This window comes from Paralichthys olivaceus, chromosome 19 (assembly GCF_024713975.1).
Source record: "Paralichthys olivaceus isolate ysfri-2021 chromosome 19, ASM2471397v2, whole genome shotgun sequence".
Taxonomy (NCBI): Eukaryota; Metazoa; Chordata; class Actinopteri; order Pleuronectiformes; family Paralichthyidae; genus Paralichthys; species Paralichthys olivaceus.
In genome coordinates, this window is record NC_091111.1 from 14,030,222 (window position 1) to 14,047,500 (window position 17,279).

The 17,279-nt window shown below is 41.0% G+C and overlaps 3 protein-coding genes across 17 annotated transcripts in view; 1 reads left to right on the plus strand and 2 right to left on the minus strand.

Moving 5' to 3' along the window:
* Positions 1-403: 403 nt before the first annotated feature.
* On the minus strand, positions 404-8,929 carry LOC109636112 (interleukin-6 receptor subunit beta). 10 transcript variants are annotated; one of them, XM_069515241.1, is made up of 18 exons: positions 8,788-8,929; positions 7,461-7,551; positions 5,742-6,011; positions 5,533-5,656; positions 5,247-5,425; positions 5,034-5,155; positions 4,779-4,802; positions 4,540-4,693; positions 4,149-4,231; positions 3,799-4,015; positions 3,513-3,677; positions 2,854-2,991; positions 2,525-2,626; positions 2,303-2,446; positions 2,078-2,218; positions 1,675-1,759; positions 1,430-1,511; positions 404-1,297 (listed from the first exon to the last, which is right to left on the minus strand). In XM_069515241.1, exons 2-18 carry the CDS (start codon positions 7,516-7,518, stop codon positions 842-844), a joined length of 2,544 nt encoding a protein of 847 aa, XP_069371342.1. In that variant the 5' UTR covers positions 7,519-7,551; positions 8,788-8,929; the 3' UTR covers positions 404-841. The 10 variants fall into 10 exon arrangements, with proteins under 10 accessions (XP_069371342.1, XP_069371343.1, XP_069371345.1 ...); XM_069515242.1 differs by having other exon boundaries at positions 8,773-8,887; XM_069515244.1 differs by lacking the exon at positions 8,788-8,929 and adding an exon at positions 7,733-7,759.
* rdh14b (retinol dehydrogenase 14b) lies at positions 8,809-11,183 on the plus strand. The gene is made up of 2 exons (XM_020097668.2): positions 8,809-9,162; positions 10,025-11,183. The coding sequence occupies exons 1-2, from the start codon at positions 8,809-8,811 to the stop codon at positions 10,640-10,642; spliced, it is 972 nt and encodes a 323-aa protein (XP_019953227.1). The 3' UTR covers positions 10,643-11,183.
* Positions 11,184-11,743: 560 nt separating this feature from the next.
* Positions 11,744-17,279, minus strand: part of LOC109635997 (brain-enriched guanylate kinase-associated protein) — a 24,412-nt gene continuing 18,876 nt past the window's right edge. For all 6 annotated transcript variants that reach the window (XM_069515234.1, XM_069515236.1, XM_069515239.1 and 3 more), the window contains 2 exons: positions 16,802-16,882; positions 11,744-14,039 (listed from right to left, as the gene is read on the minus strand). In XM_069515234.1, coding sequence (XP_069371335.1) covers positions 12,627-14,039; positions 16,802-16,882 — 1,494 coding nt within the window. In that variant the 3' untranslated portion in view covers positions 11,744-12,626. The remainder of the gene's footprint in view (positions 14,040-16,801; positions 16,883-17,279) is intronic.

Consider the following 17,279-nt stretch of genomic DNA (forward strand, 5'->3'; position numbering starts at 1 on the left):
CAGGGTCACAAATGCCTTCAACAAAAATAAGCCTTCATTCCAAAAAAGACAGTGAATAGAAGTTGAACTATAACTTATACTATCTGATTTCCTCGTTTTTCCTTTGTTACAAATTATTTACGTTTCAACACATACCACTTTAACATATTGAACTCCATTAGAAAATGATTTATTCCATTTTTATTTTGTATAGTTTTGTTAATGAAAGTGTGGAATGTGGTGGTTTTCTAAAACCTTCATCACTTTGAAATTCAAGTACTTCACCATAATTTCACTATCACTGCCCATACACAATTTAAACATGAAATTGTACACAGATTTTTATTTTGAGTGTGTATAGCATCAAATAAAATAAGACTGTCACTGCCCTGTGGTGTTTAACAAAGTCTGAAACATTTAGGAATTTCTGAATGTTTGACAGGAAATCTTATTTTTATTATATACATTGATAAAATTATGGGGTTAACAACAACATATCAGTTCCTATATTAACATTTGCTTACTGATGGAACACACTGGTGGGGGTTATCATGCACTATAATATAAATTGTACAACAAAATAAAGAATATAGTTTGCAGTGCAGAATATTTGGTCCACATAGATCCACATAAAAAACTGTTACTAATGGCACATACAGTTGTCACAATATTTTTTACATCAGGTAAATATACACATTGTTTAATTATATATATGACACATTTGTATTCACAAAGGATAGACAGCAGCATATTGTACTTTTATTTACACAGAGAACCTGGGTGATGAAGTTTTATATTAGTTTACGATAATTGGTCACAGTACCAAGCAACACCCACTGTGGAAACATGAATTAGGAAATCTTTATTCAGATCTGATACATTCCTGGATCTTGGAGTTTGATTCTGTTTCTCTCAACGGCCCTTCTTTCAACATGTTCAAAGTGACATAAACAGTCATCAATGGTTTCTTTTCTGGCTGTTTTACTGGAAAACGCATACTTAGTTTATCTGTCCTCTGATCAGGTTTTTCCACAGAACTCTGACTCCGATAGGGGCTGCCAGGCTTGTTCCTCATTGACAGTAACTCTGTGGATTCTTCAGACAAGCACAGGTGTGTCTCAACATGTTCATCTGGTTTATCAATTTGTAGGTTTGGTGTACGAGCTGCGGTTGGAATGTAATATTCCTCAGCTTCATCAAAGGCTGGGTTATGGCCTCTAGCTGACGGACGGGCTGGCTTTTTCTGCATTTCCTCTGTATAAACCCTGTCGCAGAAGCTTTCAGACGGATTACTGAAAGCCTGGAAGAGGCACATTCCCTGCGGACATAACATTCATGCAAAAGAAAAGACCAAAGAGACATTAAGTGATTTGTTGTTGTACCATTCTCAGGAGATAAAACCTAGTATACAGAATAATAATAAAGTCATTATTCCCATTTCACTCTTCACCTTTTGATGATCTGGTAACAGCCACAACGCCAGAGAGCTGTGTCCTGGATCCGGCACTGGCTTCTCCTTGAATTTCTTCCATCTAAAAAAAAGTTTTAAGATTTCATGGCCACAATCTTAAGTGTTAATGTGTAAATTTGTGCTTTTTTTCAATTTGCTTACATGAAAATGTCCTTTGGTTCATTGTTTGAATTTGAAATCAACCTTTCTTAAATCATGACAGACACCAAAAGTTTGAAACTTACTGAATTGTGCAGCATATTCCAAGAGATAACAGAAGAATTATGACGATGCTTCCAGAGACACTGAGCACTTTGATCATCCTCGGATCTGTAATAGAAAAAACACTAAACGTGTCTCCTTAAAGAAATGCGAGAGAGAAAGAAACTCTCCCTCTACATCAGAACAGGACAGAAGTATCAGATGGTGCAGCGAGAGCATGTTCAAATCTCAGTTGTGTTGGTGTCACAGCAAAATGTATGAGCCTTGGCGTGTGCAGCTCTAAACTTTCTAATGTTTTAATCCATCATCCCGGGGTGGCTAGGGAAATATGCAAATTCGTAATGGCTGCAGGTGTACGCATAAAACCAAAAAAAGATTTCCTCTGAAAACCAGAAATGCCCTCAGCCCTTTCAAAGTAATACTTACCAAATGTTTTGGTTTTAAAAAGACTCTCTCTGCTTTTAGAAGTTCCAGTGGAAGCTGTGGCCTCGACGTAGATGCTATATTGGGTGTTTGGATTCAGATCTTTGAGAAATACATCCCGCTTTGTGCTATCTACAGTTACATCTAGGAGAAAACCATCACAGAAATATCATGAATAGAATTATCAGAGGAAATAAATCTCTTGATACAAGTCTGGGCTGGCCTTACTGAGCGTTGGTCCTTCCTGAGTGCTGCAGAAGACAGTGTAGTTGATTACAGCCCCACTGCATTCCTCCTGCGACTTTGTGATCCAGCTCACAGTGGCACTTCTGTCGTTAGCTCGAACACTGTCGATAGTAATGTTCGCTGGATCTGTGGAGTACATGTTTTCACATTTAGACTGTGGTTCAACTTTTTTAAAGTCATTATAAAGCATTAAGAGTGTTGTACCTCCTATTCTAGAGCAGATCTGAACGGCTTGTGAGCCATGACCCGTCTTGTCATCAAAGAGGGGAGTTACTGTGATGTTGTATTGCTTCTTATCAAGGAGGTCTGAAAGAAAGGGAAGACTCTTGAGAATCTAATAAAGGATAGACAGCAGCATATTGTACTTTTATTAACACAGACAACCTGGGTGATGATATTTGATATTAGTTTACGATCTTTGGACACAGTGCCAAGCAGCAAACCATTACCAGTCCTGAGTGAAAGCTCTGGAGAATCAATGTCTGAATCAGAAGGAGATCATGCGCAGGATTCAGAGTGAGTGAGTCGGGTACCGTTCATGTAGAATACACTGACAGACATTTCTGTGCTGTTGTGAACACGTATGAGTGGAGAATCTCCTGCTGTGTTGTTCATGTGTGAAAGATAAACTTCCAATAAAGTCCGAACCCAAGAGTCTCCTGAGTTCATGCCTGAAAACAGCTTGTGTTAGTAAATGCGCGAAATGAATTAAACTAAAAAGGCAAAGTAAACATCAAGTAAATTTTTCCCAAAGATTATTTCTATCCTTTTAGGTAGTTCTTATCATTTAAGAAGAGATAACTATAGTTTGGCTTTAATTACTTATTCTATGCTTTAAAAACCATGTGAAAAATCATGATCAACAGCTGAGAGTGACTCGCAAATAGGATTCTGCATAAAGAACAAACTGTCTACCACTAAATGTGGTGAGTCATCTCTGTGAGAAGTGAGTCACATTTCTCAAAACCTCTTTCAATGATGAAATTTTACGAGCAAATGCATTACAGAGCAGCTTTTTCCCGAGCAGTGTATCCATTATTTGCAACACTTGAATGATGAAAGATGAGACGCTAATTGATCTTGTGGTCAGCCAAGTTAAGTCATAGCTCCTAAGTCAGTCATGGGTTATTACACATCCATCCATATATCATCTATCTGACATTCATCTTACATTTCAGGTCTGTTCACTCACCAAACAGCGACGTGTTAGTGTATTTGCTCTCATTCCAGTAATATTGTTTTCCATCATGGGTCCAGTCGATCATGTAACCTCTGACTGGCTGAACAGGAGGCGTCCAGCTGACCAGGACAACACCGTCTACAGCTGAAGTCTGGATTTCAGTAACGTGACGGAGGCCTGCAAAGAGAAAAGAAACTGATTGATGCCACATCACGAACATCAGCATGAGGCCAAATACACTGTAAACAAGTAAATCAATAAATTGCTAAAAAGGAAAATCTGTAACATTAAGACTCACTCCCTGCAGTGGCTGGAACGTAAACAGAGTCCTCGGCAAACAGAGTTTCATGATTGAACACTCTGAGATTTATTCTGTGTTCGTCTTCATTCACTTCAACATTACAAGTTGAATTGCTGCATAAAGTCTCCGTGTAATTGACCCCAGTTGTGTGTTGCTTGTAGGGAATCTGTCTGACTGCGTAGGTAAATGTCCCATCACATGTTGCGGGAATCGGCTGTAGAGACAGTTTGAAAAACACAGTGATGCAAGGAACTCGTTTTTTTTTTTTTTTGGAAAATGTGGGTTATAAAAAAGGAAGTGAATTTTAAAATAAGCGAAACAAAGCAAACATTAAGAGAGCTCCTTACCATCCACATGGCATGAACTTTTCTGATTCCATTTGTATCTGGTTTGGTTACTGTCCTCCACAGGTGCAGCTTGACATCACTCTCTGTGAACAAATGATCAAACGGTCACACTGGAATACACATACAAGGAAAAACACTACACAACACGACCACTGTTCACACCTCGAACTGAAACCAAAAACTTCAACAGATGCAAATAATTAATGATAGAACTATACTTATTTTCCACCAAGTTTAGTAGAAATCTGTTAATTTGTTTTGTGTAATCTTGCTTAAAAACAAACATACAAACCAACAAACAAGGAAAGGAAATGATCCCCTTTTATTAGAATGGCTGAATAAACACAGGTCCACATTTCATAAAGTGTTTTGAGCAAACATTTCTTCTTACTATTAAGTTCAGTCAGAACCTCCTTCTCTGGGCTCCACTCGCTCCAGGGGGCGCTTTTCAAAGCACAGCGGACTGAAACATTGTATTTTGTGCAGATGTTTAGCTTCTTAGATACATTCCCATTTTCTCCTGGCTTTAAAATATGACTGAGCACCTTGTAGAAAAAAGGAAAGGATATCAGTTAGAGAAAATGGTTCAAATTAATTCCCTTTGAGGTGTCAGGGAGAAATGTCTCTTACCTCTGGAGTTTTGTTACCGACAGTCTGGAAGAGAAAAGGCAAACAGAGGTAGCATCTGTTAGCCACCAGAAGTATTTGATAACCAGCTACCAGCTACTATCACATTTTGAAAATGTGATTTCACTAAATTATCAACAAACCAAGCCAGAGTAGATTTTTATTTTTCATATTAAAAAAACTTCAGAGTATTTCTTAATGCCATCATTATATTATACCTATATATATAAATATATATATATATATATATATAAATACCTCAGTGTATTTGACTTCACAGTTTATGTCTTCCCTACTCCTGGCAGCGGAGCGTTTCCACTGAATCGACACATTATTAGCAGACTTGACGGATACGTTTATCTTCGGAGGGACAATTTCCACTGGGGGAACATAATCATAGCAGCACATTCAAATACAGAAATGAGCATAGAAATAATTGAGAAATTACTAAATGTACTTCTTGATACTTACATATGGAATAGGGATAAAATTCCTGAGGGTCGGAGTAAGTTTTCCAAGCATTAGTTGTAGCTCTCACAGTAACATTGAAGTAACTGGTCAGGTATATTTTACCAGATATATTTGTGGAGGTGCACCTGGTTTTATGCGAGCTGCACATTTCACTCATGGAATCACTTGATGAAGAGACACTGAAACATATACAGAATGTTTTAAGTTAAGCAGATAAATCACTAAGAAAATATAAATGTTACCACAATAATTCTTCCACAAACAAAAGAAACACGAAGCTACTCACAAAACAGTGTAATTTATTCCTTGTGAATAATTAATCTTATGCTGCCAGTTGCACGTGAACAGTTGTGGTACACCCTCGGATAGAGTTTTATAATGCAACTTGCATGATATTTTGCTGGGTTTTGCTGTGGAAAGAGAAAAGGATTGCATGATAAATATATATATATAGATATATGTCATCTAAATGAAACAATATAAAATGTTCCGTACTGTAGGTGCTGATGAAGGTGCCGCCAAGGACTTGCTCAGTATTTGCACTGTGGCACTGCAGCATAGCTCTCTGTTGGGTGAAGTTGGTCAGTGACAGGATGGTGAGTGAGGTGTTGATGGTTTTTGACAGACGCTCGTCGATGCGTTTGTTGTTCAGAGTCCAGAAGATTTTGCCACTGACACATGACGTCTTGCAATCTACCACAGTGTCGGATCCCAGCTCAATGTACAGATCTTTCGGGGTAACAGTACAGCTGTTCATGTGCTGGCCTGCAGGAAGTGACAGCGTTATTCAACACTTCAAAATGCAAAGGAAACTCTAGTGCTAATGATGCAAGCCGTTACATTAACGGACACTTTGACATCTTGTGAAATAAATGTCTTCTTGCCAAGAGTTATATGAGAAGATATCTGTGCAAAGAATTCAGCCAAGCTAACAGAAAGATGACAGAAGCTACCAAAAGACAAAGCAGCTATAAAATATGTAGTTCTTTAAGGTTTTAAAGGTACAGTGTGTAGAATTTTGTGATATCTAATGTTGAAATTGCATGTTGCAGCTGAACATCCCTCACCTCACCCACTCCTTACAAACATGAAAAATAACCTGTTGTAGCTTCAAAAGGTGTTAAGTTTGTCCAGTCTGGACTAATTGTTTACAGCACACATTCCAGAAAATGTCCAAAGAAACTGACTCAGATATTTGCGTTCTCACACACAGCACCTTCAGGAAAATTGAAGTTGAGTTGAGTTGAGTGTATTCCTGAAAGCAGCTTGTTTGAAATTACTGTTTAATCTGATTGTCAGCCTCTGGATTCAGTCAACTCTTTATACTGACTTGTTTATAATTGCAGTGATAAAGAGTCTGAGGAGGCGGACACTGGGGAGTTCCAGGGATGTGCTGTGGTTTTCCTCCTCACATGCAGTAAAACATCCAAATCTACATGATTGAGGATTTTAAACAGACTTAGACTTCCATTTGAAGCAGCGGCACAGGAAGAGTACACTTTCATTTAGAGTACATTAGTGCCACGAGATATTTTATTATAGCTCAGATGGTATGAAGAGCCCATTAGAGAAATATCTTGTTTCAGTCAGAGCAGAAATGTGGGCTCCACACATCAGCCACTCCAACACTACTTCATTGTTATATTCCAGTCACAGAGATAAACAGATTTTCTGGAAACAAAATGTTCAACTTTAAATGCATTTAAAAACATTTGCAGCTTTTCTTAAGATATTACAGACTCAGGGACTGAATCTCTTCACTGGACTAATATGACTCGAAATACTTTGACTGTTACAGAAACATATTATAAAGTGCTTTGTGAACGTTACAGCCCGACCAGTAAATAGAATAACAAAAAGTACTACATTAATGTATCCTCAAAAGTCTTTTAACAGTTCACTTGCATACGAACAAGACAAGCTACACATTTGAGAATTCTTGTAATATTTCTCAAAATACTAAAAACTACCAATTGTGGTTGTTTTAAATATGTTGTTGAATAAGAGCTGTAACCTGGGAAGAGTAGATGTTTAGGAATTTTAAAAACTACTCCCATGTCAACCACTATGTTATGAAACCAAAACAAAAGAAGCATTTTTCAGAGCTCTAATAGCAGCATTTGACAAGTCAGGTCCTGCATCTGCATTTAAACATCATACCTCACCTCCGACAAGACAAATTAAGATATTAATAAGTTAATAAGTATTTCTCACCTTTTAAAGTGAAGAGGATTAAAGCCAGAATAAAGGTCACTTGGAAGGGATACATCATTTTGTCCTGTTACCACAGCTGGAAGAAATTCCCCTTCAAATACACATTTAGAGGAGTCAGATATCCGGAGGCATTCGATAACAGTGTTTTTAAGTTGCTGTTAAAACACACTGTGTCCTGCAGTACATCGCGTTTCCCTTCTAACTCTGTATCTCAGCCATCAAGGAACAGGAAATACAGCAAACCCCGACAAAAACGAAGAGAATTACCCAACTGGAGAAACAGCAGGCAAAGAGGAAGTGAAGCAACTTGTCAACAGCCCCTGAGACCTTTATGAGTTCAATCTGTTTCGTGGCAGCGGACCATGAGAGAGTGAAGGCTGATAAATTATGAATATTTATGAGTCAGATCAGCACTAGCAGAGCAGCATGTGTATAACTGCACTAGTTCATTCACAAACGACAGACAGGCTGAAAAGAGTATGTTGTAGAAACTGCTCAAATATATGATACTGTGTAATTATATAAACAATTTCGCGAAGTATGTTTCAGAACTGTAATGTTACGATTTAATACAACAAAATTGGTGATTATGTCAGACTGGGACGAAAAGCACAAACTATTTTACTGCAAAAATTGCCTTTTGGAAAATTATAGCCCCTCACACCCCTCATACTGGTAGCCTACTGCTACTACTGCTATGCAACAATTACTGTGCTTAATTAATTAATAATTATTCAATTAGTGGATGAATACATAATTAATTAGCAACTATTTTATAATAGCTTGTTTTATCCATATAGACAGACAGACAGACAGACAAGTAACTTACAAGGAGATCGTAAAAGACTGGTGAAAATGATCTATCATTAATTATGGATATCTACACAAAGCCGAGCACAGCCGATAGTCTGCTCTTTTATAAATAAACTAAATTATTACGTCTTCTGTGTTTATTAATGTTGTTAAACAGGTGTGGTGCTAAAATTAGTGTATTGTGTGAAGTGGTTCGGTTGCTAAAAAAAATACCCCGGAAGTAGTTTTAGAGCATCTGAAAACAAGCTAACGCAGCTAGCTTGGTTAGCTTGCTCTTATTAGCCATGCTGACATTGCTGCTTCACTACTAACTAAATTATATTATTATTGTAATACTCATTGTTATTGTCATCATTATTAGCATCACAGTGTTATTAGTTATTAAGTGCAATACCCACAATATTTAGTGTGACGCTGATATGTGTGTGTTGTGATTGGTGTAGTAATTACTTCCGGGGTCATTTTGTAACTTGGATACATAACACACCGTAACTCCCACCTCGTCCCCGCTGACCTGTCTCCGGTTCCCGCTTCCATGTCCGCCGCGGTGCTGATCGCCGCTGTTGTCGGCGGCGGGGTCCTCGTCCTCATGCGCCGCTTGTTTCCAGCGAAAAAAGCCGGCAAGCTGCTCCGGTATGCGGCCGGTACGATGCGGGGGAAGACGGTCATCGTGACCGGGGCTAACAGCGGGATCGGGAGGGCCCTGTCCGCGGAGCTGCTGAAGCTCCAGGCCCGGGTCATAATGGCCTGTCGGGACCGGGGGAGCGCGGAGGAAGCGGCCCGGGACATCCGGAGGAAGGCTGGGGCGGAGCAGGGGGAGGTGGTTGTCAAACACCTGGACCTCGCTTCTCTTGGGTCAGTCCGGAGGTTTTGTGAGGAGATTTCTCAGGTGAGTGTGATGGTGGAGGAGTTAGTTTCTCCATCAGTTTATTCATTAATGTTCTGTTCTGCTTTAGAAATGACTTTAAAAGTTCTCTAATTCAGCCAGGATGAAAAAAATCTGATTTCTGACAAATACTTTATTTTAGAGCTGGAAAACATGTCCAAAATATAATAATCATCATAACAATATATATCAGATTATTATATCTTAAAAACATTTGCTCCTGAGTCAAGGTCGAGTCAGTTTTACAACATACAAGAGATTTATTTTCTTTAGTTTTTGGTGCATAAAACACTTATTAAGGAGGAAAATAGAGGGAAAGAAGAAACAAGGAGATAGGTAATGTCAGAAACACTAAGAGCGATAAGTTAAAAGCTCAAAACAAGTAAAAGATTAATTGAAATATTGTGCATTCATTGTATAATTGATCTCACTCTACCTATCGTGGCTCTTTTTAATCAGACTTTTTGATTTGTGACATAATTTATGTTTCAGACTTCTTCCACATTGTTACAACTCTATAAGCAATGTCAGTCATAAAAGATCAGCAGTGTTTTTTTCCTTTGGGATATATCTGTGAAATACTGCATTTTTTATTATTTTACCATATCACCATTTCTTTCCCGTGAGCCAACATTTACCTCCCACAACCACTGGGTGTCTCAGTGTGAACACCAAAAGACTTTTCAGATAATGAATCAGGGCTTTGATTAATGCAGGTTCAGGGTAAAGGACTGCAGTATATATAAGATATATTAAAAGTATGTTGTTGTTACAAGTGGCTCAACAGACAATTAAAATTTCTAATAAAAAACCTTATTCCTTCCTTGAGTCTGGTATTAAGTCTGAAATGTCTCTGACCCATTAGGAAGAGTCCAAGATTGACGTGCTCGTCAACAACGCAGGACTGTACCAGTGTCCCTACATGACGACAGAGGATGGTTTCGAGATGCAGCTCGGTGTGAATCACCTGGGTCACTTCCTGCTCACCCACCTCCTGCTGGACCTCCTGAAGACGTCAGCTCCCAGCCGCATCGTCGTGGTTTCCTCGAAGCTCTACAAGTACGGCCACATCAACTTCGACGACCTGAACAGCGAGAGTGACTACAACAAGTCTTTCTGCTACAGCCAGAGCAAGTTGGCCAACCTGCTGTTTACACTCGAACTGGCTCGTCGGCTGGAGGGCACGGGGGTCACCGTGAACGCTCTCACCCCGGGCATCGTAAGGACCAGGCTCGGCAGGCACGTTCAAATCCCTTTCCTGGCAAAGCCGCTCTTCTACCTCGCTTCACTGATCTTTTTCAAGAGTCCACTGGAGGGGGCCCAGACTCCCCTCTATCTGACCTGCTCCCCAGAGGTGGAGGGAGTGTCGGGGAAGTGTTTCGCTAACTGCGAGGAGGAGGAGCTGATGGCCAAAGCTACAGATGACCAGGCAGCCAAGAAACTGTGGGACGTAAGCAGCAGGATGGTTGGACTCACTGACTAAGCACAGCCCTGCTCTGCTGATGGTTCCTCAGGGGGACTCATGCGTTCTCGGACAAGATAATTAATCCCCAGCAGCTTCACATTGACTGTACGCGGAGAGATGGCTTGTGTAAAGACCAGTTGCTACCTTTGGGATAACATAATTAATGGCCTGACATTGTGTCATCTTGTAATAAGTGTGTAAATTAAGTATATTTGCTAAAGTGTGCTTAGAGTGTGGTGCAGAGAGATGATGAGAGTAAAAAATGAGCCTGTAAAACTGATGGCTGATGACCTTCTAAAGAGTGGACCCGAGTTAGTGTCTTACTTTTCACCTGGATAAAACCTTGCTCATATGCCTCAGCTGGAACAATAAAGGTTGAGAAGGCAGATCCTCGACATGCTGCTGCTGAAGCTGAAGTGTGGCTCCCTCCTGTGGATGGATTCATTCTCATATTTACATCCTCTCTTAACCCATCAAGGACGAGAGAAGTGAATGGAGATGAAGCAATAATTTATCATGTGAAATTCTGATATACAAGAATAAATACAAGAAAATTCCAGCGATGACTCAATGTCCTATATATGATAATAAAACCACAGCTTGTAAAGGATGTTGAATACAGAGTGGAGTAAAAACAATCGACCGTTATTTTCATTATTGATCAATCCACTGATTATTTTCACAATAAATCAATTTAAAAGTCAAAAAATTGCATTTCCCACCATAAAAATCTTCAATTGTCTCATCTGAAGTCAATTGATGTTAATTGGATGCCTCTCTGGGAAACACAAATCAGTTTTCTCTCTGTTTTAAGTTTGCTGATCATGGCAAAAACAAATCCTCCACTAACCTACATCTAAATTCAAAATTGTAATAAAGCAGGGCTTCATACAGTGACTCAGCAGGCACGCACCACATGGCTGCAGCAATGTGAGAGTTTGAGTGATGAAGGGTCTGTCTCTCAGTTCAGTCTCTCGACTTTACGCTGAGCAGACGAGTCATTATCCCAAAAACAACTGATCACAGACAACGCTTGAACACGATGTCTCTTGCTTGCGCTCTCACATTTCAAATCCCCACACGGCTGAACGAGAACATGAAAGGAAGGCTCCGAGCTCATATGTGTAGTTTGTGCTTTAATAGGTGAATAAAACAACCAAAATATATAAACATGCATTGTCGTCAAAGAAACAAACTTACAGTGGCTTAATGGGGGGGGGGTTGTGGGCATCCAAATCTGAGGTAGAATGGGGGAATAAGAAAACCTTTCTGTGAAATATAGAAGCAGAAATAACGTAATACCGACTGTTCAGACAGATCTCAATACGTTCCATCAATAACAATATAACACTCATCAATACTGTCAAATTCAATCAACAGGAAAACTAAATGTATTGTTCATTTTAGTGATTCATTTGTTCTCTTAAGTTTAACACTCACGTTTAAATCCTCACAAGGCCAATGCCGTTTCAGTCAATTTAAAAATAATGACCTAAGCTAATCTATAAGTCAATTCTCACTTAATATACCTCTGAGTTTTCAAATATAGAATTGGCAGTTTTTTTAATTCATGTACAAGTTCCAGGTTTATCAAGATTTGTTGGATTGTTTTTGGATGTACAGTATCTCTTGCTAACAGCCACATACAAAATATATCACTCAATTTGTAGTTACAAGTATATATTTATACAGGTGTAAATTTAAATACAGTACAATACAAATGTAAGTGCTGCTTGAGCTCCACTTCTCAAGTCAGCCCAATTCCATCTCCTCACATGACTATGTCACTATACTTGGTCTGGATAGTCGTGGTGTTAACTGTTGCGATCCACAAGCTTTTAAATAACCAGCAGTAGTAACAGGTTCTTGGTGCTGGGTTATTTAACTCCTGGTTTTTATTCAAACCATTTTCTTCCAAAGTGGTTCTGCTCTGACAGAAGGTGCACACCAGGGCCTTGTGTCTAGAACCCTGTCAAAAAAGGAACCTGATGGGAAAAGTCCATCAGTTCAGAAGAGTTCCATAAAGCTGGGCCTTGGTCAGACTGTCCTTCCTGGAAAGTCCCAGCGAGCCAAATTTTTGGTTGTATGGAGGAGGAGGGGGTGGAGCCGGTGGTGGCGACTGGCCCACCTGTGCTGGCAGGCTGTGCATCTCTACTTGGTAGTGCTGCAGCTCTGCGGCCATCTCCATGGACCTCTGGTGGAGAGACTCAGTGGAGCTGTTGGGGCTGGGGTCAACGTAATCCGTGCCCTGGCCACCAGCTGCCACGTTGCCCTCCCTGTCTTTGGAGCTCCCTGAGTGGTAGAGGCTGTGCTCTGACTCCTGGCTGTCCTCGCTTCGGTACAGGTGGGCTTGGCTGTGTGCCTGCCGCACCCCTGGGCTGCATTCAGGGCTGGGGCTGGTGGCCACCCATGCAGGGTCCATGGCGCCCGCTCCTTGATGATAAAAGTCAGCCCCTTCCTGGAAGCTGCTGTAGAGCGGCCCAAGGCGAATCTTAGCGGGCCGCACAGAGAAGTGCTGCTCCGAGAAGCTGTAAGGTGAAGCCCGGCCTGGGCTGCGGTAGGCGTGGGCACTTAAGTCCTCCACACTAAGTTGTCTCCATCGACCAATCAGCTCGTCCTCCTCTGGAGCTAATGTACTGCCTCGACGACTGTCTCCGTAGGCAACACTTGGGGACGAGGAGGGAGGGAGTGGCTCATAGGGCTCACTGAAACAGGAGGACATGGTGCGGCTGTAGACCGGCGAGCTGCCGTTCTGGTGGTGGCTCAGCTCTGTCTGCTGGAAGGGATGAGCGTTGGCGAAGCCTCTTGGACTGTCTCTCTCCCAGGATGAGTCACTCTTTCTCTCATAGTCCCCTGCATCTCTCCACTCCATGTAGAGGGAATGATGGCGAGGGGAGGAAGCTACACTGCTGGGAGCACCATTGCCTTTGTCCTCAGATCCCCCACCACTGAAGCTGGAGTAGGAGCTCGACCCTGCACGCAGTGTGGCTTGGAACTTAGCAAAGTGCTCCTGGGAGAAACCGGCCCTCAACCCAACTGATCCCTCCTCTGGGTTGCTGTCGGTGGAGTTTTGGGGCCCATACAGCAGCTTCCTCTGACCGTGGAGATCCATGCTGGGCCTCCGCTCACGATGCCGGTCATCAGGGCAGTACAGGGCTGTGTCGCTGGCGTACAGGTCAGATTTGTAGGCAGCACGGAGCCCCAGACGCCCTCCTGGGCCCAAGCTCTCCAAAATAAAAGCTTGTTCCTGGGTTTGGGGGCTTGGGGAACGGGAGGCCTGGCTGCTGCTGCAGGCCTCGTCTGGCTTCTCAAGTACTTTGGCAATGAGGGAGGCTGGGACGGTGTCCGGATAGGTGTGACAGAGAGGAGAATCCTCCATGTGCATGGTCAGTCGCTCCTGAAAATCAGCAGGCAGCTGGAATGTCAGAGAAAAGAGAAGGGCAGGGGAAATACATATTTAAAGGGTTGCACACATAGTGGCAAGTCTGGCAAGACCCCTAAAAAAGTAAGGTAAAGTGAGAGCAGATGCCGTCATTTCCTACATGCACTGGAAGCGGTTGACCAATCCCAACAGAGTGGGCCGGACGACCAATCAGAGCATTTATCAGGAAGGAGGGCCTTAAAGAGACAGGAGCTAAAATCAATTGTTTCAGGCAGAGGCTGAAAAGAGGAGCTGTAGCAATGGACAGTCTGAGGAAAGAGTTTCCTGAACATTAGAGTATGTAAACCTTTTCAACTAATAGCCCACATTAAAACTATGAACCTGAATATGAACATTATAAGTCTCCTTTATCTGAAGAACTGTGCACTTCATCTATACCCGATGGGTGCATATGAATAGAAAGATATCTGTTGCTCTCATTATAGTATTCTTCTTGATATGTGTATTTTTATCTTGTAGTTTGTACTTGTAGTTTCTGCACTATGTGTGTCAGTATGTCATATAGTACAGCGGGTGATTTATATAACCACAGCATGTGTGTTTGTGAACACGGTGGGGGGAAAAAATGAACGGATCATTTTCAGTGATAAGAGCCTCAAGAACAGAGAAATATAATTTAAGTGAGAATGCAGGAGAACTGAGTCGCCCTCCTTGAAAGAAAGAAAGACATTGTTCTATTCTGAGCATTTCTCCCCAAAAAAAAAACCTACATCCGCTATCTGTGCCTCTCCATAGCAACAAGCATTAAGCCTACTGCAGCACATCATCAACAGGGATCTAGTCGCTTGTTCCTAATTGGCAACGAGAGGAGAGTTAATTATAACTTAGTCGATAGAGAAAAGACAAACACCTCAGAGAATATACAAATGCATTTTTCAACAGTTCTATCGCAACTTGGACCAAACTAAAAGGCACTTCATTACTGTCCACACATTTATTCATTTGTTTTGAACAAGATCACAATTAGCTTTTACGTGGCATTCAGAAACCCGCGCCTAGTTGTTTTATATACACCCCTTCTGTGCTTGTTTTGCAGCAAAACAAATGACCAATGCACTTCAGTGGGCGCTGAAGAGCCACCGCACTCCTCAAAATGCTGCAGCACCATTCATCAATACGCTTTCGATTAGCTTCCACCCACAGGAGCAGTGGAACGATGGACATACACTGAGTGCATATATAACCTCTGACCTCTATTATGTTTGGCAGTGAGCCTGCGGAACAGTTTTTCACTCCATAACAGATCCTATACCGCTCAAAGCCAGTGCGTGCAGTCTTTGTGTGTGGGGGTGCATTACGTAACCAAATGCAGTTTGCATTGATATTTCCATTCACCTATATGGGTAAAACGGGTGGGGGGGGGGGGGTGCATTCTTTTACCTTGTGGACACATGCCAGCTTTAAAATCTACTCGTGTCACATGGACGAGGCACACGGCCCAGGGCTGACGCAGTGAAAAGTGGTGCCAAGCTGGACTGGTGTTACAACACTCATCAATACAAACATGAATCACCTTTCACAAGCACAAGCAGGGTACCATGACGACGGCATGGAGTGCTGTATATTTGCAATTTGACTGATATCGTAGTTTTACCTCTTTGAATAGTTTATTATTCACGATCTATCTCGTAATTCCATAATTCTCTTTCTGTCTTTCTGAACCTACATGGACAGAATTGTGATTGTGACTTTATATTTACATCCGGAGCGGGTCCTCTCTAGGGAGGCCGCCATGTTTTGTTTTTTTACAGTAGAACAGAGTGGACAAACTAAACCTTTTGAGTTGTTATGACAGCTGAAGGCTGCCACAGGTTCTCTTTCATGTTTGAAAGGGGAGGGTGAGGTTAGGGGTGTTCAGCTGCAACATGCACCTTCACCACTAGATGTCACTAAATTCTACACACTGAACCTTTAACACTCACCAAGCAGACAGCCCATTGCAAACAGGCAGGTTTACAAAAGACGATGTTCTAGTTCAGAAAGTTTTTATACAGGGATAGGAATTACAGTGTAAATTAAAATATGAAATGACAAAGATTTTTCATTTTTTAATTTGGACTTATTTAATATGGTATTACTGTATTTATAATATGACTGCGTATATGTCTTACTGGTGAAGCTCTATAACATCAGCTTTAAAAAAATTTAAAACTTTGTCTCTCTCTTTTCTCTCAGGACTCAGCAGAGGGTTTTTCGGCCCCTGGAAAAAAATCACTTAATTCTTCAGTCTCTGCCCTTCCTGCAGTGACCTGCAGTCGTCATCGCTGCGCAGAGTCTCGTCTCTTATCTCCTCTGCTTCACAGAGGGTGAGATGACCTTCAGTTATAGTAACACAGCACTTTTTTCTCCTCCCGTCTCGTGTCATGAGCTGAAAAATCCAACTTAGTGCCGCTCGAGAAACACCTCACTCACATCACCTCTTCTCGCCCACAAATCAAAGCCGTTCCACCAGATATTTCTGGATCCCACTATATTGAAAAATGATTGTTTTTTCTAATGAATGAAATTTCTTGAGTTAACGTGTAAAGTCAAGAAAAAAAGCTTGAGGCTCAAATGGGTTTTAGCATTTGTTGGATGTGGATGTGATTTAAATATTCTACTTAAACTGATACGGATTATATTGAGCTCTGAATAAAACCAAAGAAACTGGTCAAACCGAAGATTTTGTTATTCAGACTTTGATTTGAGTCTGAATAAAAGATGAAATGACATTTAAAAGTCAGTCTGAGACTCACCTCAGAGAGCTGGGCTCTGTAAAGAGACTTGTTGCACTGGAGGAGCTGAGCAGCCAGGTTACAGTCTTTTCTGTACAGATCCTGTGGAGAACAACGTCAAAGCAACAAGACGAGAGAACAGTCAGGGATTATTGTCGTCAGAGAATAATGTTTCTGTTTGTCCCTCTGTGACTATATTTACTATAATCATATTTATGGCATTATTTTGATGACTTCAGTTTTCCATATATGTTGCTAATTAAGCTTTGCAACATACTGTGATACTGTACTGTGTATATTTCAGTGAGAATAATTCTAATATAGTATTTAGGATTTCAAATTTTATTTTATATTTTGATATTTGTCTTATAATAATTTTATTATTATTTACAGCGATGAAACGATTGCAATCATTTATACACTACATCGAGTTACATTTAAGCCTCTTATTAATTATGTGTTGCATTTTAGTTCCTACCTGACATTGTCTTACGGGGAC

Excerpts from the sequence above, each read along its gene's own strand:
- rdh14b (XM_020097668.2), top strand. The coding sequence starts at position 8,809 with ATGTCCGCCGCGGTGCTGATCGCCGCTGTTGTCGGCGGCGGGGTCCTC. Across the intron at positions 9,163-10,024 it reads TTTGTGAGGAGATTTCTCAG|GAAGAGTCCAAGATTGACGT; the intron begins GTGAGTGTGATG and ends CTGACCCATTAG.
- LOC109636112 (XM_069515241.1), bottom strand. The coding sequence starts at position 7,518 with ATGATGTATCCCTTCCAAGTGACCTTTATTCTGGCTTTAATCCTCTTC. Across the intron at positions 5,156-5,246 it reads ATTTTATCCCTATTCCATAT|TGGAAATTGTCCCTCCGAAG; the intron begins GTAAGTATCAAG and ends ATGTTCCCCCAG. Across the intron at positions 2,447-2,524 it reads GATCTGCTCTAGAATAGGAG|ATCCAGCGAACATTACTATC; the intron begins GTACAACACTCT and ends TGTACTCCACAG.